Source organism: Chiloscyllium punctatum, chromosome 40 (genome assembly GCF_047496795.1).
Source record: "Chiloscyllium punctatum isolate Juve2018m chromosome 40, sChiPun1.3, whole genome shotgun sequence".
NCBI classification, from domain to species: Eukaryota; Metazoa; Chordata; class Chondrichthyes; order Orectolobiformes; family Hemiscylliidae; genus Chiloscyllium; species Chiloscyllium punctatum.
In genome coordinates, this window is record NC_092778.1 from 50,369,921 (window position 1) to 50,396,520 (window position 26,600).

The 26,600-nt window shown below is 41.6% G+C and overlaps 1 protein-coding gene across 1 annotated transcript in view; it reads right to left on the reverse strand.

Annotated features, from left to right (window-relative positions):
- pkd1a (polycystic kidney disease 1a) overlaps positions 1-26,600 on the reverse strand; it is a 205,423-nt gene that overhangs the window by 108,117 nt on the left and 70,706 nt on the right. The window contains exons 3-13 of the mRNA XM_072559862.1: positions 24,169-24,240; positions 23,129-23,200; positions 20,223-20,401; positions 12,012-12,656; positions 10,982-11,156; positions 8,849-9,069; positions 8,124-8,239; positions 6,768-6,918; positions 5,678-5,934; positions 4,250-4,990; positions 3,160-3,291 (exon numbers count right to left, since the gene is read on the reverse strand). Of these exons, the coding sequence (XP_072415963.1) occupies positions 3,160-3,291; positions 4,250-4,990; positions 5,678-5,934; positions 6,768-6,918; positions 8,124-8,239; positions 8,849-9,069; positions 10,982-11,156; positions 12,012-12,656; positions 20,223-20,401; positions 23,129-23,200; positions 24,169-24,240 (2,761 nt within the window). The remainder of the gene's footprint in view (positions 1-3,159; positions 3,292-4,249; positions 4,991-5,677; positions 5,935-6,767; positions 6,919-8,123; positions 8,240-8,848; positions 9,070-10,981; positions 11,157-12,011; positions 12,657-20,222; positions 20,402-23,128; positions 23,201-24,168; positions 24,241-26,600) is intronic.

A 26,600-nucleotide genomic window follows, 5' to 3' on the forward strand; every position in this document is an offset into this window, starting at 1 on the left:
CAAACCAGATACTCAACTGCAGGAGCAATCATCCCAACACCCACAAACGGAACTGCATCAGGACATTATTTAAACGAGCCACAACACACTGCAGCACCCAGGAACTACACCTAGGAAAAGCACCTATACAACGTATTCAAAAACAACGGGTACCCGATAAGCACAGTTTCAACAAACCTAAATAAGAGACACAATGCGCCCAGAGACTCTAGCCACACTACCACACATTAAAGACATCTTGGAGATGATGACAAGACTACTCTGGCCCCTGGCATTATGGTAACCCACAAACCTACGAACACACTGAAAGAGCTCTTGATGATCCAAAGACGTACAGGTTAGGTGAATTAGCTGAAAATGTGTTGCTGGAAAAGCGCAGCAGGTCAGGCAGCAACCAAGGAGCAGGAGAATCGACATTTCGGGCATAAGCCCTTCTTCAGGAATTCTTCAGGGGTAAATATAGGGGAGGGCAATGGGTCTTGGTGAGTTACTCTTCGGAGGGTTGGTGTAGACTTGTTGGGCCGAATGTCCTGTTTCCATAGTGTAGGGAATCTAATCTAAAAAAATGAATCGAAAGGACCCTGTATCAACAACCAGCAGAATGAACGTCAAATACAAACTACCTTGCAAGGACTGCAATAAACATTACATCGAACAGATTGGCATGAAACTAGCGACCAGGATACATGAGTACCAACGAGCCACCAAAAGACATGACCAACCATCACTAATATCCGTACACACAGATGATGAGGGCCACCAGTTCAACTGGGACAATACATCCATCCTGGGACAGGCTAAACAAAGCTGCTCATGGGAATTCCTAGAGGCCTGGCATTCAACCTGAAACTGCATCAACAAACACATCAATTTAGACCCCATCTACCAAACTGTCAGAAAAAGAACCAGAAGTGATATCACCCACCACAACACATCAAGACGCATAAATAGAAAGCAGGACAGAACCTCAGGGCTTCAATGGACGTTCATTGATGATGTTATCTAGCATGGTGACGAAACATCTGAGAACAAATATTCCAGGTTAGCGAGCAAACATACAACCTGTATAAATTTGTTTCTTTCTATTAAATCAGTACCTGGTACAACATTGCATTTAGTGGATGACATTCATTCTACATGATCATAGCTTGTGAATTTTCTGTCCTTCTGTTTTCAAAGCTTTACATTTCACTCACATTTTTCACCTTTTCCTGTTTTAATAGTGTTCCAGTCACAAGATCTCAGCATACATTTATTTGGAGCCTTTAAGCCCAAGAGACCTCATCCTGGCAAAACAACAACCCTACTGTTCTCCGAAGATATAATTTCATTTGGCTTTGGTGGTCTCCTGAAACTGAGTGGGTTTTAAATAATGGTATCTTGCTCATATGTTTTGATTATTTGCTGCTGAGGTTTCTTCAAAGAACTCAAGAGTGTCATTATAGGTATGCATTGTCCATTCCTCTAACTGTTCAGCGTTTGTATTGGCATAAGGTCATACAGTAGAAAGAGAAGAATATGACCTCTGCTCTTGCTCCACCAGTCAATAGAATTATAGCTGTTCTTTTATCTCAAACCCATTTTCCTGCATTATTCCCATTTCCTTTGTATCAAAAGTCTATACATCTTAGCCTTGAACATACTTGACTGAGCAACTGCTGCATTCCAGGATGAAGAATTAAAGATTCATAATTTTCTAAGTAAGTATAAATTCCTCATCTCAATTCTAAAGCCACTGCTTAGACTGCTGAGATTGTGTCTCTGGCTTAAAGTACTCCAGCCATGGTGAAACAATGGCTCAGAATATACCCTATCAAGCCCTCCAAGAATTTTACTTATTTCAATTTGATTCCACAGAATTTTCTAAACTCCAGAGAATATTGACCCATTCAATCTGGCCTCATGGGACAGTCTCAATCCTATCCCAGAAAACAACTCAGTGAATATCTGTTACTCTCTAAGTCTAGAATCTCTTTTAGATAAGGACCCAAAATTGTACACAGTATTCAAATTGGGATTTCAAAGTCTTAATATATTTGTAGTAAGAAGTCCATGTTGCAATAACATATATATTATAAGAGAAAGGGAATATAAAAGTATGACTGTTTTTCCACAGCTGTTCAGAGAATTGGTGATACCACACATGGAGCACTGTGTACAGATTTGGTCCTTTTTTATGCAGGACATAACTGCATGAGAAGAAGTTAACAAGATTCACTCAATTGACTCCTAAGATAAGGGAGTGATCTTACAAGGAAAGATTGAATAGGTGATGTCTGTATGTTAGAGTTAGATATATAAATGTTAGATATATAAATATCTAAGGGGTAATTAAAGCAAAGTGGGCACTGAAAATCTGAAATAAAATCAGAAATACCGGAGAAACCTAGTAGGTCTGACAGCATCTGTAGAGTTAATGTTTCAAGTCCAGTATGACTGTTCATCAGAATTCAAAGAAGAATCACATTGGTCTCTATTCGATAACTTTGTCTTTCTTTCTCTGTAGATGCTGCCAGACCTGAATGAAACTGACAGATTGGATGCCAAAAGGTTGTTTCCTCTTCTGGAAGAGAGTAGAATTAGAGGACAAAGTTTCAAAATAAGGGGCACCCCATTCAAGAAGGAGATGTGGAGCAATTTTTATCTGTGTCACATGCCAGGGTGTAGTGGAGGGAACGTCATTAAATATTTAAGGAAATATTCTTGACTAACAGTGGACAAAAGGATGCTCTGGATAAACAGGAAAGTGGAATTGAAACCACAATCAGATCAGTCATGATTGCATCAAACAGAGGAGTGCTCAAGGGGACTAAATGGCCTACTACTGCTCCTAATTTGGATGCTTTTATATCCTTGAGCAATCCCCATCCCTTCCAAATAAAGGCAAACATACCATTTGCCGTCCCTTTTGCTTAAATATGGCCCACTTCCTTGGTTTACACATTTAACACAGTGGCCATGGAGGTTCAGAGCTATTTGATTGACTGAGGAACATTGGCACTAAGAGGACCCTGAATCCTTCATGTAATGGATCTTCATATGAACCTTTTTACAATGACAGGACATCCAACTGCTTTGGTAAAGACATTGGGAAAGTACAAGGGCATATGCATAATGAAGACCGGAGGAACAGCGTGAAGAATTCAAGCTACCACTTACTGAGAGTTTGTAAACTGCTTCAGTTCGGTAAATGACTTTGTACACTTGATTGTAGTATATGAAGGAAGCCTTGTCATCAACAGTCCATTTAAACATGATATTTGTTCCAGAACTCACTCTTGCTGTATAGGTCTAGACACAGAAATACAATTTTAAAAAATAGGAAATGAAATGGATGCTTTGTTAAAGTGTTTATTGTTATAAAACTACTCCAAATACAAGGAATTCTATTTTGATGACTTCTATACAATCTATCAATCTTCTCTCTTTAATGTTGATTCCACTTAGTTTATATGATCATACCAGCTCTGTACACTGCAGAATGAAATATAATACTTCTCAAATTAGTCTCCTTTGAACAAAGAACGTAGAGTGGAGATTCAACTGATGCATTTGAGATCCTGCAAGTTTTCAGTCAAGTTTATAAAGAGAAACTGTTTCCGCTGGTAGAAGGGTTGGTAAAAGAACAGGTGGAGATGTGGAGAAATTTCCTTGATGTGATATAGCATATACAGCTTAATAGGGTTCAGTAATACCAGGTGGTCTTCATAAAGTGGAAGTTAATAGCCCAGTTAATTGGATCAACTGACCACCCATTCCAGTCTCTTTCTTGCTCTCTCTCTCTCTCTCTCTCTCTCTCTCTCTCTCTCAGACACACACACACACATGCATACACACACATGCCTTCTGCTACACTCTCAAAACACCCCTCAGATCTCTACAGGGCTGGTTCATAGGCCAGCCACCTATTCCTCTACAAAGATCTATTTCCCTTCTGTTGAGATTGGAACTCTGTATAAACTAGAAATTAAAGATAAATATGCTTAATGCATGCTTAACATGCATTATCAAAATTCCCCAACCTTTATCCATTAAACATGGCAACCTGTTGTAATATTGGAAGACAGCCTGCACAGTGACAGGTTAGCATTTGTTGCTCTGAGGCTGACTAATATTTTCAACACTCCACCATTTTGAATCACAATAAATCAATGTAGACAATAAACACGGCTGGATGCCTGATTTATGATAACATGAAAAGTGCTAAGGATTAAAGAAAGACTGACCAAAGCTATAAAACATATCTTACCACCAAAGAGTTGGACAACACCCGAATACTTGGATCAGGCAAAATTGTCAGACCTTTGATTGGATCTTCAGCTCTCACTGCTAGAGTCTTATTAACAGAGCTAACCTTGTTCTTTGCGGTGATGACGATGCTGGTTAGATTGCAATCTTTGACAGTCAGCAAGATACGTGAAAAACAGGTATTATCATCCTTTTCACAGTTGGAGGAAAGCTCTGAGGGGCAAGTTACCTCGCAGCTGAAGTTCTGATTGCTCCCAGACCAACTTGTTAATGTCTTTTCAGATGACTTAACCTTAACAATGATGACAGGTCGATTCCTTGGCACATAGAACACGCCATTTTGTTTCAGCGGGTAAATTACACTGAAGTCAGTAATTGGGGCCATGACCTGAACATTGCAAGATGCATTGCTGTAAAAAGGCCCACTTTCCACCATTGCTTGGTAAGTATAAACACCTGGCAATTGCTGCCCATTTTGAAGCAGTGGGCTGCTGGCATTAATTTCTTGTCTGTGAGTATACAGCACACGGAGGTTGCACACAGCACCATCTGTCCAGTTGGTATCGGTCAGATTTATCCAAAGGCCCCTGCTCTCACCAGAGTAGACTACACTGTAGTAACTCTGTTGCCAGGGTGACGAATCATTTTGTTGACATTGAAGGAAGCTTCCAGGCTTGCCATCATGTTGAATGGCAATGATGTCATTGGACTGCACTTCAATCCTTTCATTTCTCAGCAGGAGCTGAACATGAAGAAAAATTAGAAGCTTAGTCTTATAACATTTCTCTAATATTAGATGCTAAATTCAGTGAAAGGATAATATGTGGATTGCAATAATGGTCAGGTTCTGACTAGGGAGTTTAGAGAGACAATCTCATGGGAGACTTGAAATTAGAAGGATCAAAGTTGCAGGGGTGGGGGGCGGGCATGTTGATAGATGCAGGGGAATGATTTTGGGTATCACCCTGACTCTGAAGGGCCCATGCCTCATGTCTGTTCGTGCCAAGGCGCTTTGAGGGCCAGGTTGGGTAGTGAGTGGGAAATTGGCTCATCGACAATTTCACCCGGTTGGCAGTCGCATTTCAAGAGTGGGGAGGGGTGTGGAGAGGGGCAGATCTGCAACAGGATGCAGTCACTTTGTGGTTAGGAGTGGCAAATGCCAAAAGAATCATCCCTGCTGAACCCCCATTCTTCCTTAAAAAAATTAGAAGCTTCCTAGGCTACTTTGTAAATGACTTCAGTAGTGTCATTAACGATTGTTGGACAGGTTATCTATTCAGTACAGGAACTTCAACTTGCATATTTAAGCAGTTAGATCTTTGTTTCATGTGAATAGGCTGTTTGCCATTGACTGATCTTACGAGGATCGCGATGATTAGTTACAGCCTGGGCTATGAACAGATATAAAGTTAACAAAAGATGATCTTACTACATAATGAGTCGAGCTCTCAGCTGGCACTGTGCAAGGAACTTCCTTCACGAGGTCGTAAAGTGGATGGCTTTCGCTGAAGTGAGGTGGGAGTAAATTCGGACACTTAATAAAGACATCGGTACCACAGGGTCTTTTGAGTGGTAAGCAAGTTTCAGCCAAACTGCACCATTTGGTGTCACTGTTACAGCCATGGGTGATGTTGCTGGGAGTTCGAGGTAAGCAAAAAGCAAATGACGAACATACTTCTTCATTGTCTGGAAGATTAAATTGTCCAATGATTTTGAAAGTTTGTAATATATATTGGAAATCTTTTCCCAACTCAGTTTCAAAGAAAATAATGCATTTTCAATTTACATTTTATTAATGTTTCTAATCCAACCACTCTGAATGTCTTTGTGTAGAATATAAATGTGTGTGTCTGTGGAACTTGCTATAAATTTAAAGTCATTTATTGTGTGTACTACAGGAAGCCGTTGAAGTAAGTAGCAGGAAACTTTCAAAAGGAAATCAGACAAGTACGTGAGAGAGAAAGGAATACGAAGTTACACTGAAATGTGGAGGAGGTCAGATGGAATGGAAGGAGACTTCCGTGAAATAAAAACACTATCATAGATTAGTTAAACTGAACATCCTGTTTTTACACTGTATATTATTCCTAAAATATGCACATAATGCTTATAAACATGTGCAAAATGCATATAATTATTATCTAGTTAAGGTATGAACTTGAGGTTTCCTGAAAAATTTATTTGGAGAATATACACTGCTCTGACTATATACATAAGGTGTTTTGCAACAAACACAGAATGCTGCAGATCAGCAGGTCTGACAGCAACTTCTGGAGAGAGAAACAAACTTCAAGTTTCGAGTCTGGTATGACTCTACTTGGAAACACTTAATTAGTTCTGAAGAGGACTCATTCCAGAATTGAGACATTAACTCTGTTTCTTTCCCCACAGTTGCTGCCAGACCTGCTGAGTTTCTCCAGTGTTCTCTGTTTGTTTCAGACTTCCAGCATCTGCAGTATTTTGCTTTAATGAGGTTGGAAAGTTTTCTGACACAGTAACCTCCATCATTAAGATGTTACCTGGTGTCACAAGGTGCATGTCTTTTCCAGCACATCTTGGTCGGTAGATCTTAAATTTCACTTGGATAGTGTGGTTCAGATCTTGTGTGGCCAACTCGAGCACTGACACAAAACCTTTATGATTGAACCAAAGACCTGGGAACACCATGAGCTATGAGATCAAAGTATAAACAAAAGGATTAGGAACCAGTTTGATACAGAGAAGGCAAAACATATTCAAGTCCCTTCTCCCATTTCTAGTAATTTCTTCATTTGAAATTGCACTTGCCTGTGGTAAACTCTGCAAGCAAAGTATAGGGAAACACTTACTATTTTTCACAAACCAGAGTCAGGACCTACAACTCTTCAAGCCATGCCTATCATCCACCAGGAGAGTAATGGATCCACTTTGGCTCAGTACTAAACTGCTTAACTGAAAATTAGTTGTTTCAGGTTTTAACCATGGGATTTGAGTATGCAATCGAAGCTGATAATGTTGTAGAAGGAGATTGTTGTCTTTCTAATGAGATGGTAAACAGAGGTCATGCCTGTCCCCATAAGGGTATAAAGTATCTCACTGCCCTATTTCAAAGATGAGATCATCCCTGTTACCCTGGCCAGTTCAAAAATTGGCAACAGCATTTCCTGACATTATAGTTACTGCACTTCAAACATCATTCACTTGCTGATACTTGGAATGTCCTGAGTACACAAAAGGTGCCATATAAATGCAAGCTTTTCTTTTCATGCTAACCTTCCCTGTAATGTGCCCAAAAATGTCCAGGCTGATTTTCATTATTACTACCTGTGTGGTATCTCAGTCGGGTGGATTTCCAGGTTTCTAAATTATGTGACAAGTTACTGCCCAAGTGAGTAAGTTGAAAACTCCCCTTGTATTTCAGCTTGAATCTTGATATCCATTTCACACTGGAATAACTTTCCTATGCTCCTTAAGCACACCATCAGTGCATTTATCATGGCACTATTCATTTCCTGCGCCAGCCATCTTGTGGCCTTGGTCTGCATTCAAGATAATTTTGCATTTTTCTCAAAAGCAACAAAAATCTTTCTTAATTTTGATGATGTGTTCATTAAATCATTGCTGAGTGTGGAAGCTTTGCATGAGTAAATTTAGTTGCTGTGTTTCTTACATTGCAATAGTGATTACACTTCAAAAGTACTTAACCGACTGTAAAACACTGAGATCACCTGAGAGCTGTGACTGATGAAATAGTTTTTCATTTTTTCTGCACACAGTGTAAGGAAGATTGAGCTTTCAAAACCTGTCTAGTATGAAGTGGATGCCTCAAAAACACATTACCATCTTTTGATTGGAAGCTGACTGCACCCAAGCATAGCAGGGAAACAAAAACTCACCTCCACTAGTCCTGATGGTGTCGATGAACTGTAGTTCACAGTGATATTTTTTACAGGTAAGTGGGTGCTAAATGCTGGAGATCCCAACAGATAGTAATTGGCACCTGGAATCTTTTCTGTTTTATAAAACACACACACACACAAAATAAAACTTGTCAATGTAAAGTTCATGAACACTTACAAAGTGACCATCATACATTGTTAAAAAAAGTTTGAGGTGTTTCCAATTTAAAAATGAGTTATTAATTAAAGATATTTATCAATGATTGATTTATGTCGTGAGGCTAAATTGCAGATTGTCATAAAGAACAAACTGTACCTTCAGGTTATTATGAACTTGTCATGGTGTATTGAATGATAAATATTGCAGGAAGGATAGTGATGAGAAGATATCTTCTCACTTAGTAACTTTTATTCCAGTAACTATGAAATTAAATCTCTTAAACTGTAACCATGCTTGCTTGGGGCTGAATTAGCTGATCTCACTCTTAAGGACTGAGCAGAATGCTTCAGCTTAGGGTACAAAGACACAGCAGTCAAGACACCATGCCTAAGCATGCATCAATGTCTTCAGAAAGAAATAGCAGGGACTTTGGTGGAAAAATATTGGGAGAAAAAGGAACGAGAATCATTATCATCGAAAGACACAGCAAGGAGCCCCAGACTACTACTTCGTTAAAAAAAAGAAGCCTACCATCGGCCATTTGATAATTTTATCCACTAACCTCCAGCTTTGTATTCACACACAAAATTTCTTTTCGTGGTACAGAGATCTGTTCTCCATTCTCCTGCAAGGTTTGCACCCATCAACACACAGGTATTACTGAGTAGTGTATTATGTTGCCTAGGCAACCATTCCTGAAAGATTTCAAGGGTGGACCCGTCCACCCACTGCAGTGTTCCAGCACCCGCAGTATCACTGAGACCTATCCACACAGAATGCTCGCTGCAATAAGAAAGGAAAAAGGCCATTAAACTGATCATAGAACTTACAGCATAATCTAATGTAACAGAATATAAAGGCATCTTTGGAATGTGGTCACTGCAATCCCAGTGAGGACCAATGCTCCAATAGGAAAGCAATGTAAATGCAATGTCAGTCGTTAACTAATATCACTTGCCAGGACCAACTTACAAATTCTCATTATAATGCATATTTTCCACCAGAAAAGAGAAAACTGATTAAGATTTTTAAGGTAATGGACGAGCTTGACAAGGCAGACGCAGAGGAAATATTTCTATGAACAGTGCAAAAGTAGAAGTAACACATAAATACAGCATTGACACAAATAAATGCAGCAGAGAATTCAGTGGAAACCTTTTCACCCAGACATCATTGAGAATGTGGAACTTGCTATCAGAAGGAATGGTTGATGGAAAGAGCATGGATGCATTGACAGGAGAGCTTGACAGCTATCTGAGGGAGAAATGAATAGAACCGATATGGTTAAATGAGGTAAAGTGAATGGAGGCTCATGCACAGTATTAATTTGTCCAGGCCACTTGGTCTGAATGGCCTATTTCTGTATCAAAGATCTGAGATAACTTGATATAAAAACGAGGTCCAACTGGACATGATTAAGTGCCTTGCTATATAACACAGAAAAAAATAAATGTTTGGGACCAACAGCTATTGAATGATTAATTACAAGTTAGATGCATTAAAAACATTTATTTCTCATTTCATGTTTTGACACTCAAAACACTTTGGTTTCATTTTGACTCTTCCTCAAGGCCCATTGCTTAGAAAGTGGAATGTACATTTAACAGGGAATCCATCAAAATCAGCTGAATTGCAAACTTCAAGAATCTCACAATAACAACAAATACTTGCATTTGACTGTGACAAATCATTGCCAATAAAAGTTTCACTGAGCACTTAAGTAAGGAAGTTGAGAGTGTGGTGCTGGAAAGGCACACCAGGTCAGGCAGCATCCGAGGAGCAGGAGAATCGACATTTCAAGCATAAGCTCTTCATCAGGAATGAAGCTTGTGGGCCAAGGGGTCTGAGAGATAAATGGGAGGGGTGTGGGGCTGGGAGGAAGGAAGCTGAGAATGCAATAATAGGTGGAGGTGGGAGTGAAGGTGATAGATCAGAGAGGAGGGTAGAGCAGATAGGTGAGAAGGAAGACGGACAGGTCAAGAGGGTGGTGCCAAGTTGGAAGGTTGGATCTGGGATCCACTTTCTCCCACTTAAGTAAGGAAGTTGAGGCACTCATCATTTATGTTGTGGAACAGAATGCAGATGCTCAAAATATTCAATGGCTTTTGAATACATCGGAGATTTTTTTTAAAATCATGCATATAATGGCAGGGTCTTTGACCCTAAAAGCATTACCGACAATCTAGACATTTCTTTTGGCTGTTTATTTGATTTCTGCTTCTGTTTTTAATCCTGTCTTTTATATACTAAGATGGTGCCAGAGAATGGCAACTTTATACACTTTCCACTGTACTTGAGCACACATGATTAAATCTAAATCATTTGCTGTGCAGATGAAATGGAGTTCTAGCTTTCTCCTCAGGGAAATAGCAATAACTTGCTTTTCTGTTGTGTCTGTACAGTAGTTAGAATGCAAGGAACTTTACAGGATTGATTAACAAACTAATTTTGAGTCACAAGAGGAGATATTTGGAAAGATGACCAAAAGCCTGGCCAAAGAAACAGGCTTTGTGAAGCATGCTAAAGGATGAAGGGAGAAGCAGAGATATGTAGGGAGAGAATTCCAGACCTTTGGGCTTGGTACAGTTGAATGCACAAGCTTAAAGGCTTATACAAAGAGTTACTGAAAAGAAGATGGATGCAAAATGTGAGATCGCAATTAACAACAACCTTAAAGCACTTTTAAGAAGCTTACCATCCTGTAATGTTTGCTATAAAATTCTGAATTTCTGGACTCTTTACAATTGCCAGGTCACCATCGCTGTCAGATTGACAAAAATGACGAGCCATTTGCCACGAGGAACTATTTGTAACCAACCTGTAGCAGTGATTATTGCGCTGATATCCACCTAATGGACAAAATGGAGCATCTGTGGATAATAAAAATATTAGAAAGATAGATAGGGAGCCTTTCGGTATCTGAATGCAGAATTGACAAGAATAGAGTTAATGCAGCTGACTCAAGTAAAATGCAAAATGATGCCAATTTGGGTTCAGTCCTTACATAGTTACAATAGATCCTGTGACCTACCTCCTCCACTTTCACCATAATGATGTTATGGCATAAGACAAGATTAGCAACCCTTTGACACTGAAGATGGGATGAGTGGAGAGGAAAATCCAGTCCCACATCGTGCTAAAGCACAGGAACATAAGGAGGCTATTCAGCCTTCAAGCATGTTAGACCACATCTGAGCTACACCATCTCCTTTGATCTGTGCTCCATTTCTCTTGATACCCTTGACCAGCAGAAAACTCAGTCTTGAATTTTTATTTTAATCGGAGGGAAATGGGTCTGGGTGGGTTACTCTTCAGAGGGTCGGTATGGACTGGTTGGGCTGAAGGGCCTGTTTCCACACTGTAGGGAATCTAATCTAACCTAAACCACGATCAAGCGCCTTTGTAAGCTGGATGGGTAGTGTCAGCAAGAAATGTTCAAGATTTCTGTTACATCTTTTTTGAGAAAGATACCTCCACTTCTGAATGTTCACTCTCTGAATTTAAGATCATGCTCCCTTGCTTTGAATAAATAGGGATGAATCTTCAAAGCAAACTACAACTATTATTATCTAGACTGTCAATATGAAGAGGACAATCTGGTTAAGAGTTATGACAGCCTTTGAAAATATCCACGGGAGAGTTAACATCTTCAAAAGGAGAATTTATTAATGAGAATTTATTATGGATAAAGGGAATTTATTAATCAGGTTTGTTTTTTCACTCACCTTTTATTGTGTCATTATTAGATGTTGTAACACTCCACGATGCTATAACACTGTTGGTGTTCCAGTTTTGGATCTCAGCATCAATGCTTTTATTTGTCTGCACAACAGGAGGACAATGCAACTCCAATCTTCCTGGAGGAATGGCGACATTTATTTCTACATGTAGTGAGGTAGGCTTGCTGCCTACACAGAACGCAACACTGACCAGGTATGTTCCTGGGAGACTATATTTGTGGAACACCGTTTGGCTGGTAGTGTTGAAAGGTGGAGACAGATCTCCAAAGTCCCACTGGAAAGTGCTAATGTTAACTAAAGTCTTAACAGTCAGGCATGCAGCCTCAAAAAGGCTAAAAGTGCGTAGATCAGCAAAATTCGCAACTGTAACTTCAAATGCTTGTTCGATAATCGTGCAGCCACAGACCTGAATAAATTCTCTATCGATTTCTCCTGCTATACAAATAGAATCTGAATCTGGTGCCAGTTCAGAACCGCATAGACAATGACTTTCATTGTCCAAGGCAGCGTATCGCTCACCCTCAATGAAACATAATGCTGTGCAGTTTTCTGTGCTGGAGATCCAATTTGACATCAAGGATAAATTGACTAGAGATTGTCTATCAGGTGAACAGGCTGCAAACTCAGACCCTAAGAAAAAAAGACAAGAAATGTTGGTGTAAAGCCCAGTATTTCATCTACAACATTGTGAATATTACCAAAACATATTACAAAATATACATAAACCTTAAATGCATAGAATACAGTCAGCAATTACTGAGAGGCTGGAGTTGTCTTCCTTAGAATTAAAGATATTTCAGCACGAAAAGAAGTCATTTGACCCATTGTGTCCCTTTCAGCCAACATAATAGTCTTCCAGCTAAATTCCATTTTACAGCTTTTGATCCATTACATTGTAAGTTTTGGTAGTTCAAACATGTATTCAAGTGCTTTTTAAAAGTTAAAAGGATTTCTGGCTCTGACTTTCGGTGTTCCAGTTTGTCATCACCTTCAGAGTGAAAAGAGTCCCCTAAACCTCTTATCTCTTATATCTATGCCTCATCATTTTGTATTCTTCAACAAGGGGTGAAGAGTCTTCCTAGCCACTCTCTTGATCCTCCATCATTTTATGTCAATTTAGTCTTTGCTCAGCCCCCTATATTCCAAAGAAAATAAACCTAGTCTTTCATCATAACTAAAATTTCCCAGCCCAGGCAATACCACAAAAATCTCCTCTGGACCCTCTCAAGCAATTATTCTTATCTATAATGATCCAGAATTGTACACAGTATTCTAGATGTGGCTTTTTCAAAGTTAATTCACAGGATGAATAGAGTGGCGAGGAAAGAGGGCAGAGAGAAACAATGGCTGCTGAGTAGGTCAGCTTTTCCCACTTAAAAAGGGACTTACCTCTAGAGTCGGGCCTCCATTTTGAACAGAGCAACGAGGAGAGAGGGTGAAGAGAAACGAGGGCTGCCGTGTAGGTCAGCTTTTCCCATTTAAAAAAGGGACTTAGCTCGAGAGTCGGGCCTCCATTTTGAACAGAGCGGCGAGGAGAGAGGGCAAAGCAAAACTAGGGCTGCTGGGAAGTTTTTAAGGGGGTGATATCTAAACCCGAGACCTACACCATAGGGCCTGCCCCCCACCCACCTCCTCTAAACTTACTAAGAGTCTGTAAAATCGGTAAGTTTTCAGGTTTTCTCTTTTTTTTTCTTCTCTTCCTTGTTTAATCCTGTGTGGGCTTTCAGATTAGCGGGGTGTGGCTATTAGGTCAGTTGCATGTTCATCCTGCAGAATGTGGCAGAGGAGAGACACGACACATGTCTCTGCCGACCACATCTGTGGGAAGTGCACCCAACTCCAGCTCCTCAAAAGCAGAGTTAGGGAACTGGAGTTGGAGCTGGATGAACTGCGGATCATCTGTGATGCTGAGGGAAAAATTGAGAGGATGTACAGGAAGGTGGTCACTCCTCGGACACAAAATAACAACAGCTGGGTTACAGGCATGGGGGGGAAAGGAGCCAACAGATAGAGCAGAGATCCCCTGTGGCCATTCCCCTCAGCAATAAGTATACCGTTTTGGATACTGCTGGTGGGGATGGCATACCAGGGGAAAGCCATAGTTGTCGGGTCTCTAGTACTGAGCCTAGCACTGTGGCTCAGAAGGGAAGTGGGCAGAGTAGAAAAGCGCTAATGCTAGGGGTCTCAATAGTTAGACAGATTGCCAGGAGATTTTGTGGTCAGGAACGGGACTCCCCGTTGCCAGGATCTGGAATATTGCCGATCGGGCTTACAGGATTCTGAAGGGGGAGGGTGAGCAGCCAGAAATCGTGGTACATATTGGCACCAATGATATAGCCAAGAAAGGGATTGAGGATCTGAAAAGTGACTACAGAGACCTAGATTGGAAGCTGGCGAGCAGAACAAGTAGAGTAGTGATCTCAGGTTTGCTACCAGTGCCACGAGACAGTGAGGCGAGGAACAGTCAGCGAGCGCAGCTTAACATGTGGCTGCAAAGCTGGTGCAGGAGGGAGGGCTTCAGATACTTAGACCATTGGGATGCCTTCTTGGTAAGGTAGGACCTAAACATGAAGGACGGGTTGCACCTGAACTGGAGGGGCACAAATGTCCTGGGTGGGAGATTTGTTCATGTGGTTTGGGAGGGTTTAAACTAGTTTGGCAGGGAGTGGGAACCAGAGGGGGGGGGTGTGGGGAAGTGGGGTAGTGAATCTATTGGGAAGGTTATTCATGTGATGGAACAAAGGGATCGGTTGAAGTGTGCCTGCTTTTAATGCAAGGAGTATCAGAAATAAGAGTGATGAACTTACAGCATGGATCAATACTTGGGACTATGATGTTGTGGCCATAATGGAGGTGTGGGTTTCACAGGGGCAGGAATGGTTGCTAGGTGTTCCATGGTTTACAATATTTTAAAAGGACGGGGGCAGAGGGGTTGGGGGGAGGTGGCAAACAAGGAGGGGGTGTAGCATTGCTCATCAGAGAGAGCATTACAGCTGCAAAAACGAAGTTTGTTGAGGAAGGTTTCTCTACTGAATCAGTATGGGTGGAAGTTAGGAACAGCAAGGGAGCAGCCACCTCATTGGAGTTTTCTACAGACCCCCTAATAGCAGTAGAGAGATTGAAGAACTCATGGGGGAGCAGATTTTGGAAAAATGCAGATGTAGCAGGGTTGTTGTTAAGGGTGACTTCAATTTTCCCGATATTGACTGGAAAAAGTGAGGACTGCAGATGCTGGAGACCAGAGTAGAAAAGTGTGGTGCTGGAAAAGCTCAGCAGGTCAGGCAGCATCCGAGGAGCAGGAGAATCGACGTTTTGGGCATAAGCCCTTCTTCAGGAATGAGGCTGGTGTGCCAAGCGGCATGAGATAAAAGGTGGGGGGGGAGAGGAATTTGGGGGAGGGGTGCTGGGAATACGATAGGTGGAAGGAGGTGAGAGTGAGGGTGATAGGCCGGAGAGGGAGTGGGGGTGGAGAGGTCGAGAAGAAGATTGCAGGTCAAGAGGGTGGTGCTCAATTCGGGGGTTGGGACTGAGAACAGTCCATCCTCCGCAGCTACACTGGCACCATCCCCCACCTTTTCCTCCACTACATCGATGATTGTATTGGCACTACCTCGTGCTCCCATAAGGTGGTTGAACAGTTCATCCACTTTACTAACACCTTCCACCCCAACCTCAAATTTACCTGGACTGTCTCAGACTCCTCCCTCCCCTTCCTAGACCTCTCCATTTCTATCTCGGGAGACCGACTCAACACAGACATTTACTACAAACTGACCGACTCCCACAGCTATCTAGATTACACTTCCTCCCACCCTGCCCTCTGTAAAAATGTCATCCCATATTCCCAATTCCTTCGCCTTCATCGCATCGGCTCCCAGGAGGACCAATTCCACTACCGAACAGCCCAAATGGCCTCCTTCTTCAAAGACCGCAATTTCCCCTCCGACGTGGTCGACAATGCTCTCCACTGCATCTCCTCCACTTCCCACACCTCCGCCCTTGAACCCTGCCGCTCCAATCGCCACCAGGACAGAACCCCACTGGTCCTCACCTTCCACCCCACCAACCTCTGGATACATATCATCCTCCGTCATTTCCGCCACCTCCAAACAGACCCCACCACCAGGGATATATTTCCCTCCCCACCCCTATCAGGAATTCTGAGGGATAGGATATATGACTATTTGGAAAAGCAATGTATGATTAAAGGCAGCCAGCATGGCTTTGTGAAGGGCAGGTCATGTCTCACAAATCTTATTGAGTCCTTTGAGGAGCTGACGATTCAGGTCGACGAAGATCAAGCAGTGGATGTGATGTATATGGACTTCAGCAATGCATTTGATAGGGTTCCCCATGGTAGGCTCATTCATAAAGTCAGGAGGTATGGGATACAGGGAGATTTGGCTGTCTGGATTCAGAATTGGTTGGCTGACAGAAGGCAGAGAGTGGTTGTAGATGGAAGGTATTCTGTCTGGAGGTCAGTGGTGAGTGGGGTCCCGCAGGGCTCTGTTCTTGGGCCTCTGCTCTTTGTAGTTTTTATAAATGACTTGGATGAGGAAGTTAAGGGGTGGTTTAGTAAATTTGCAGATGACACAAAGGTTGGAGGTGCCGTTGATATATCGAGGGCTATTGCAGGCTGCAGCGTGACGTAGACAGGATACAGAGCTGGGCTGAGAAATGGCAGATTGAGTTCAACCTGGATAAAGGTAAAGTGATGAATTTTGGAAGGTTGAACTTGAACGCTGAATATAGAATTAAAAACAGGATTCTTGGCAGTGTAGAGGAACAGAGGGATCTAGTTGTTCAAGTGCATAGATCCCTTAAAGTTGCCATCCAGGTGGATGGGGTTGTTAAGAAAGCACATGGTGTTTTGGCTTTCATTAACAGGGGGATTGAGTTTAAGAGCCACAAAGTTTTGCTGCAGCTCTACAAGACCCTGGTGAGACCTAACTTGGAATATTGTGTCCAGTTCTGGTCGCCCTATTATAGGAAAAATACGGAGGCTTTGGAGAAGGTGCAAAGAAGGTTTACCAGGATGCTGCCTGGACTGGAGAGCTTGTCTTACAAAAAGAGGTTGACTAAGCTTGGACTTTTCTCTCTGGATAGAAGGAGGAAGAGAGGTGACCTGATCGAGGTATACAAGGTAATGAGAGGCATGGATAGAGTCAATAGCCAAAGACTTTTCCCCAGGGCAGGATTGACTGGCATGAGGGGTCATAGTTTTAAGATATTAAGAGGAAGGTATGGAGGAGACGTCAGAGCTAGGTTCCTTACGCAGAGAGTTGTGAATGCATGGAATGTGTTGCCAGCGGTGGTGGTGGAAGCAGAGTCATTAGGGACATTTAAGCGACTGCTGGACATGCACATGAACAGCATTGAATTGAGGGGTGCATAGGTTAGGTTATTTTATTTTAGATTAGGAATTATCCTCAGCACAACATTGTGGGCTGAAGGGCCTGTTCTGTCCTGTACTTTTCTATGTTCTATGACGGTGTCACTTGTGAGGCCAGCATTTATTGTTTTTCTAACAATCAACAATGGTTTATGATCAGCATTAGCCACTCGATTCCAGATTTTTTTTATTGAATTCAAATTCCACAGTGTGCCATAGCAGAATTCAAACCCATGTACCAAGAACATTACCAGAATGTCTGGATTAACAAGCCCACAATAATACCACAAAGTCATTGCCTCCCCTCATATCCAGTGTTTTATATTGTTTCAACATGACATCCCAGCTCTTGAAATTTTATACTTGGGCTAATAAAGGCAAGTATCATATAGGCCTCTCTGATCATGTGATCCACCTGCCCAATCACCTTCAGGAACCTGTGGATAGGAACTCTAATGACTCCAACTCTATTTTGATTTAGTCCTTACCCTCCCCTTCACTGTTTTTGATCACACAGCATTGCCCTTTGATGAGAAGGGCAGTGCTTGTTACTGGCCACTTGGGTGTTTTTCATAAAAAAAAGGAACTCTAATGACATTGTTCCTCTGCACATCTGCTATTCCTTGTGTACTGTATTGCCTTGCAGCAGTAAGCTGAAGAGGAGAATTGTTTGAGATGCTCAAAACTCATGAACAGCTTTGGTAGAGGAAAAGAGGAAAAACTGTTTCTAGCAGCAGAAGGTCAACCATGGTGAGCATTTTGGAAGAGTCTTCTAGACTGAGGTGTTACAATTTGAATGTACTGCCTGAAAAACTGGTGGAAGTCGTCACTTTCAAAAGGGAGTTGGATACACACATTTAAAGGAAGAAATTTGCCAGAATATGAGGAAAGAATGTGGAAGTGGGACTAACTCAAAGAGTCAGCGCAAGCATTATGGGTTGAGTGGACTCAATCTGTTTTGTATCATTCCATACCTCTTTGATTCCACATGCAGTCTCATAGCATCTGTTGTTTGAACATTTATGGCATGCACAATGAATGGCTGGTATGTAACCGAGAGTGTTTGCTGTGAGAGATCATAAATACCAGAGAAAAACTAATTTTCCCAAATCTCAAGAGTTAATCAGTTGTATGATTGTTTAACTTAAGAATTGTTTAAAACTGTTCCAATGGCATTAATATGAAAGTGCTTGAATTTACAGTATAAATTTTCAGTGCTCTTTTCTGCCATCTCTCACACTCTGTCTACATAGTTAAAACATTGGTGGAGATACATCAAAGATTTAAGTAATCCCTCCTCGCCTGAGTTTTTTTTTGCCCACTTGGCACAATCCCTTTTAATAATGATGAACAAGACTACAGCCAATGAAAATAATGACTTTAAGGATCATGCTCAAATCCTCTGTAAAAAAAAAACGGAAAAACACAAAACCTGCTTCAGTTCCTTGATCACCCTCACAACCTCAGGTTAACCCCATTATTATCTGCCTATATAGCAACACAGTTACTCAAAAGAAATTTTAGCTACAGTTTTAAAGGCTGCCAGCTTTCATCCTAACTGCTCTTTGTCTCTTTGCTGTTGTCTTCTTTCGGATCCTGTTAAGTGCATGAACTGATAACAGCCCCCAGCTTTCAGTCTACAAGAATCTCAGGGAGTCCCTCTCCCACTGCAACTCCCAGGTCATTTCCTCTGCCCTGAAGCTCTTCAACCATGTTGTGAAACAAACTCGGTACCACAGCCACATTTGCTTCCTCAGTGCATGCCTCCGTAACCAACTCATCCCACACAGACTCCAGACCACCTTTAAACCAGCAGAGTTCGGACCCGAACAGGACAAACAGTCACCAATCAACCAAACCGCCCTGTGGCCCAACATTTCAACTCCCCCTCCCATTCTGCCGAGGACATGGAGGTCCTGGGCCTCCTTCACCGCCGCTCCCTCACCACCAGACGCCTGGAGGAAGAACGCCTCATCTTCCGCCTCGGAACACTTCAACCCCGGGGCATCAATGTGGACTTCAACAGCTTCCTCATTTCCCCTTCCCCCACCTCATCCTAGTTTCAAACTTTCAGCTCAGTTACTGTCTCCTTGACTTGTCCGACCTGCCTATCTTCTTTTCCACCTATCCACTCCACCCTCTCCTCCTTGACCTATCACCTTCATCTCCTCCCCCACTCACCCATTGTACTCTATGCTACTCTCTCCCCACCCCCACCCTCCTCTAGCTTATCTCTCCATGCTTCAGGCTCACTGCCTTTATTCCTGATGAAGGGCTTTTGCCCAAAACGTCGATTTCGCTGCTCGTTGGATGCTGCCTGAACTGCTGTGCTCTTCCAGCACCACTAATCCAGTAACTGATGAAGTGTTGCCAACCCTCCAATCCATGATCTGGAGTCTCCAGGAAACAGGGGTGTCCAACAGCCAGACAAAAACAAAACAGGATGCTTTAAAAAATTGCATTTTTTTCCCACGGTCTTTGATTAATTTTGGTTTATCAGTTCTGAAAGTAGAAGAGATGGAGTAGAAGCTGTTTGTCTGTCAGTCAGGAATTGGCCAATCAGGTAACAAAATCGTCCCAATCAGGCAGCCAGTGGCAGTGAAATGGAGAACTTCCGATGAACAGTCAGAAAGTTAACTCTGTTTTCTCAGATGCTGTCAGACCTGCTGAGTTTCTCCAGCAATTTATGTTCTTGCTTACTCTATGCTTGTTGCCCTTCTTGATGGAGTTCAATGTTTTTTGAGCGAAATCATAAGATTATAATTGATGGACTTCAACGTGTTGATAAAGTGACTGCTACTTACCGTAGAGTAGGCTTGAAAAATTAACATTTAACACAGACACGTCTTTCAGCTTTGAAGGTTTGGCACACTTTATGAACTCACTATCCACGATGATCACACCATTTGCTTCCTCCTCATTCATCCAGGTTGGTAACCAGGAAAGGTTACAGTCACAGACAAACTCATTAAAACTCAAGTTTCTGAAATACCAGAACAGTAAGAATTAGTGTTATTGGCTGACTTGACTTGTAAAAAGCAAAAGAACTAAAGGCAATCCATTAACGAGTTCTTTGAGTCCATAAACTCATGACCGATTCACACCTTAAGTACTATGAAATATTCACAACAATTTATTCAACATATAATACAACGTATGAAAGTAATACATACCAGTAGTTGTGTTACAGAGGTAGGTACTGAAATAACATTACTGTTGAAATGTAATATGTTGGGAAATATATTTAATTTCCCAACAAAAGTAAAGTTGCCTTAATTCCACTCTCTCACCAAAGAGCTGAGGCTCACCATCTTCAGGCAAGAGGCGAGGTTGAGAAGGAGAGTCCTTTACAGCAATCTCAGCTGGTGCAGGAATGGAACCCACACTGATGGTTTCACTCTGCATTATAAACCTGACATTCAGCTAAATGAGCTAAGCCATCCGTTATCCTCAATATACGTCAAAACACCTCCATGTTTGTGTTGGGTTGCTATATATAAAAATAATAGGATTAAATAAAGAAGGGTTGGCAGAGGTTCACGTGATGTATAACACTAGCATGGAGTAGCTGGACTGAATGGTCTGCTTCATGCTGCACAGTTGAGGCATTCTGTGTAATATCTTTGGATCTAAAATTCTGTCATTACAGATTGTTGCCGTCCTTTATCTCTTTGCGATGTCAAACATAAATGTAATTTTATGTGGCCAGAGAAGCAGTTAGAGTTTGATATTGAAGTTAACAATCCATTGAATAGCTTCAACAATTGGGACGCCCCCAAGGAATGAATGTTTCTGGGCTGAAAGTCAGAGTCTTGGCGATGGCCACACTCCTAATTTCAGGTGATCATCCCATTGTGTATGTGGAGCATGTGGTCACAGTTTCCCAGGCCCATCCTCAAGCAATTGAGTCCAGATTCTCTGCAGAAAGTGGAAACGGGAAGCTTGCATTCACTGAGACTTGATGGCATTACCAAGAACTGTTATTACTGGGAACAGTTCACTAGCATCATTGGCAAATCCTTCACCAGCCTCCCAAAAATAGGATCTTAATATCAGCTTCCTGAAGCAGCAGATTAGAGGTGTGTTTTTTCCCTTAGGATACTGATGCTGATGCTGTTTATTTTGGCATCAAAGAATGCTCCCCACCGTAAATACAAATGACACATTTACTATATCAACAGCAAGCTGCTGATTCCTTACTCTCCTATTACCATCTTGCAACTTCACTGCAATCTATCTATTGTGTAGGGATTTTTACTGCTCAGGGAAACAGGGACCTGGAGCCCTTCAGGATTATTTTTGGGATGTGGAAACCAACATGCTTGGTTGATCTCCTGTACTAACATACATTTAACCCCTGCTGTCCACACGGAAAACAGCATTCACAAAGGACGCCAGTGGCTGACAGTTCGCAAAGCACTCCCATTGACATAGATCTGTTTTTTTTTGAAGTCTTAAAGTCCTGGAGCCCTTACTGGAACACACACCAGACTCTACAAACTGATGACAGCACCACGTCTCAATGACACTCCTCTTAGGTGATTGCAAACGTCATTAACTGCAATCTGGGTAAGGAGCCAAGTGACGAAGTCTTTTGAATTTCTACTTTCTGCAAAGAATCTGGACTCAATTGCTTGAGGATGGGCCTGGGAAAATGTGACCACATTCTCCATACATAGAATGGGATGATCTCCTGAAATTAGGAGTGTGGCCATCGCCAAGACTCTGAATTTCAGCCCAGAAACATTCATTCCTTGGGGGCATCCCATTTGCTGAAGCTATTCAATGGATTGTTAACTTCAATATCAAACTCTAACTGCTTCTCTGGCCACACAAAATTACATTTATGTTTGACATTGCAAAGAGATAAAGGAGGGCAACAATCTGTGATGACTGACTTATGTCCAATACTGGTGGGAAGTGAACCCATGTCAGGGAATGTCAGACATGTTGTTTTGGTGAAAACTCTGTTCAGAATACTGCAGATTTGGATCAAGCTGCACCCATTCTATTAGGATTCTTCAGAATCTGGAAATGTTCCATGCCAGGCAGTAAACTTTGCCCAAAATGGGATATAACAAACTAGTTCAATAATATTTAGGATACTCCACATTAGTACTTACGTAGAAAACTATCTCGATGAAAATTAGATTGGCCATACAGTTTAAAGGAGTAACAACTCATGGTTTTTATTTCCCAGCTTCCAGATTGAGTCTTGACTTAGTGATTATTTTTCCTCATATGATTGTCTCTTGCCTCACATCCTGTCAAGTTCTCTTTTTTTGCCTCCCATGGGGCGAAGAGGAGTTGCTGTGTTGATCAATGTTTGATGCGTTTCCATAGAGACGATCAGACATTCTTACCCCAAGATGTAGTATGACACAACAGTGATCTATTTTAACTTTTGTGTCTTATTTATGACAACCAAGGCTTGTGGGAAGGAGTGAGTGCTGGCGGGAAAGGACTTTTGCAGATGCTGATGGTAGGGTATGAGCCAAGTTTAACATGATGTAAAATCAGGCCAGTTACCCAGCAACACAGCTCACTTTCTCCAAAAAATTAGTGATTCAAACAGGACTTTCCACAATGTTTGAAGGTTATTTGTTTGAGCTGCTCCTCCCATTTTACTTACTTTAAACATATGTGTCAAATTCATTGTTGTACATAGTTAGATCATCAGTGCTGCTATAGGGAATTGCAGAAAACTTACATTTTAGTTAAATTAAATAAATCTGCAAATATTCCATCTTCTAAAGTAGATATCTGATTGTTGCTTATGTCTCTGCAAGGAAAGATTTGAAATAATTAGAATTTTGGCTTGAAATAATTCCTCATATCACATGGCTCCAAGCATTTATCATGCAAAAATAGTTTGTTCTGTACTGCGCACACTTCCAGGAACAATATCTGAATACTGTTGATAATAGTTGAATCTAAACTGCATGTAATGTCTTTGCTTTCTGTAGCAACATATCACTTTCATAATCTGAACCTACTTCTGTATCCACAATGTGTACATCTACAAAATTCACCACCCAGAGGAACAATGGCAGCTGATGCACTGGAGCACCAACAGGGGAAGTGGCCAGAAGTGAAGGCCACTGCTAAATGCCATGTCTTCCAAGAAGATATCCAAACGGAGTTGGTAACCCTAAGTGGGAAGAGGGTAAGGTAATCGTCAACATGACTGGATAAAACTGCAAATAGAAGTGGCCCATATTTAATTTAATCTGTGATCAGGCAAGGCTGCCCCCTTTATCTTAAAACAAAACCTTCAGTTGCTTTTGGTAACACTGGAAAGACAATGCACTCGTGGCACTGCCAAAAATATAATGGCACAACATACATCAGATGATGCCAATCTCATTAACCTATCAACTGATTCTGCCCCCTAAGTATGGGTGGCTGTATTCATTGCCTGCCATCATTCAGTGAAAACTCTCAGAAGTGACAGCTGATTTTGAGAAGTAGCTAAAAGACTCCTTGTGGCATATTCTTCTTTCTGCTACCATCCTAGAAAGTTGCCCTATAATGGGGTTTCTCACTATCTGGTCATCAGGAACCTTGGACTTGATACATTAATTTGAGTAATGAAATCCAATTAGAAAGAAAGATTACAAAAGTTGTCATTTTTTTTACTGCCCAAATAAATTGACAGATTTCACCATGTCCCAGCCCTGGATGAGTTATATAGTGTCCAAAGGGTATGATGTTTTTCAGAGGTATGAGGAAAATTTCCTGAAAACTTACATATCTGATAAACATCTTCTACCAGCGAAGATTTCTTTGAAAAGAATACTAATATTATTGCCCTGAAGATACCTGGGGAGCAAACAGAAAATACAATGCATTAACTTACAGCAAAGATTTAATCTACTTTTTCCAATTGATGTGGACTTCTATTAATGCTAATAACAAATGTCTGTAATGCTGGATCTACTACTGGTTGAAAGGAATTCTCTCTATTCTATTTATGCAATGTTAAACATAACATTTACCTCAACACTTAAGTAGAATAGATTGACGCTATAATTATTTGAACTGATAAATTAAGAGGCCTTCATCATGTGTAATCTTGTATGCTTTACTCCATGTTGATGCAACGACTGACTGAGAGGTTTGGCTTTGAAAGCACTTGTTTAACCATTTGAAGTTTTTAAACAATTGGAAAATGGTCCCTAAAGAGGCAAGCATTTCAAATGATGTGTTTACACACATTCTAAGTTACTAACATCAACTGTATTTACTCATTTTTGGACCTTGATCAACTGGACAGTGAACATTTGGTTTGGATTTTGCTGCGATTGTGATGGTAAAATTGTCTGTGTTTGTCTTCATTACTCCACAAGCTGACTGCAAGCTAGGGAATGTTCACATGCAAAATGTAATGCGGAAATCCAGAAGTTGTTGTTATTGGATCAACAGTCATCTGTAGGACATGCTTATAATGATAAACAGATGAGAAGGTCCCCTATATTGCTGTTCATCAACAGTTATCTATTAATTTCACCACCTGAAAATTTAAGTTAGAAGTGAAGAATTTTAAGCACTTCTAACTTCCTGCTTTGCTGTGCATGAATAACTTATTGTGGTTGGCTGCATAGCCATTGCATGCAAAGTCATGCCCTTGGCATGGCACAAGATTAAATTGTTATCGGAAAAGAGGAAAACCATGGCATGTATATCACCAGTGGCAAGAGGTGACCTTTCTTCACCACTGACCATGAATTCCAAACCGATATTTTCATTTTTCAATGGGTGAGATCCAACTGAGGCCTTCCATGTTTGATGACATGTGGACAGACCTTCCCTACAGTCAGGTAGGTAAAAACAATGACTGCAGACGCTGGAAACCAGATTCTGGATGAGTGGTGCTGGAAAAGCACAGCATTTCAGGCAGCATCCGAGGAGCAGGAAAATCGAAGTTTCGGGCGAAAACCCTTCATCAGGAATACAGACAGAGTGCCTGTACAGGTGGAGATATAAATGAGAGGAGGGTGGGGGTGGGGAGAAAATAGCATAGAGTACAATAGGTTAGTGGGGGAGGGAATGAAGGTGATAGGTCAGGGAGGAGGGTGGAGTGGATATGCGGAAAAGAAGATAGGCAGGTTGGACAAGTCATGGGGACAGTGCTGAGCTGGAAATTTGGGACTGGGGTGAGGTGGGGGAAGGGGAGGAAGAACGCCTCATCTTCCGCCTCGGAACACTTCAACCCAGGGCATCAATGTGGACTTCAACAGTTTCCTCATTTCCCCTTCCCCCACCTCACCCCAGTCCCAAACTTCCAGCTCAGCACTGTTCCCATGACTTGTCCTACCTGCCTATCTTCTTTTCCACCTATCCACTCCACCCTCCTCCCTGACCTATCACCTTCATTCCCTCCCCCACTAACCTATTGTACTCTATGCTATTTTCTCCCCACCCCTACCCTCCTCTCATTTATCTCTCCACCCTTCAGGCACTCTGCCTGTATTCCTGGTGAAGGGCTTTTGCTCAAAACGTCAATTTTACTGCTCCTCGGATGCTGCCTGAACTGCTGTGCTTTTCCTTCCCTACAGGCAGCAACCATGAACACATTCCATTCCCTTTTATCACAATGACCTCTCAATACTTAGAATTACTTACTTAAGAATATATTTGCATTGGAAGCCATTCAGAGAAGGTTCACAAGGTTGAGTCCTGAGATGGAGATGTTGCCTTCTGAGGAAAGGTTGACCAGATTGTGTCTATTCCAATGGACTTTTGGAGGTTAAAAGGGGATCTTAATGAACCACATAAGATCTCAAGGGGGTGCTGGGAAATAAGGATTCAAATTTCTTATATAACTTACACTAGTGGCCTTGGATGAGATGTACATAGGGTTGTAATCTAAGGCCTTTCTGATTTGCAAGGCCCACAGGGCCAGAATGGGAGAGGACATTTCTTTTTGCAATCAGAATCTTCAATGTTTCAGCTTGCCGACCCAGTACAACCAGCCCCCTCAACCCTGTTTGGAGCTGAAAATCTGGCCAACCCATATAAACCTGAGCAGTCTAACAGGAGTAGAGGATGAATTAGCACAGGAGCAACTAGAGGTTTGTGAAGTTTCATCAGTTAAGTTGTACTTTTGTTATGAAGTGTAGAAGATACTTATTTTTCAGTATGGAAACTGCATTTTGTTCCTTCATGTACTTTATGATAAA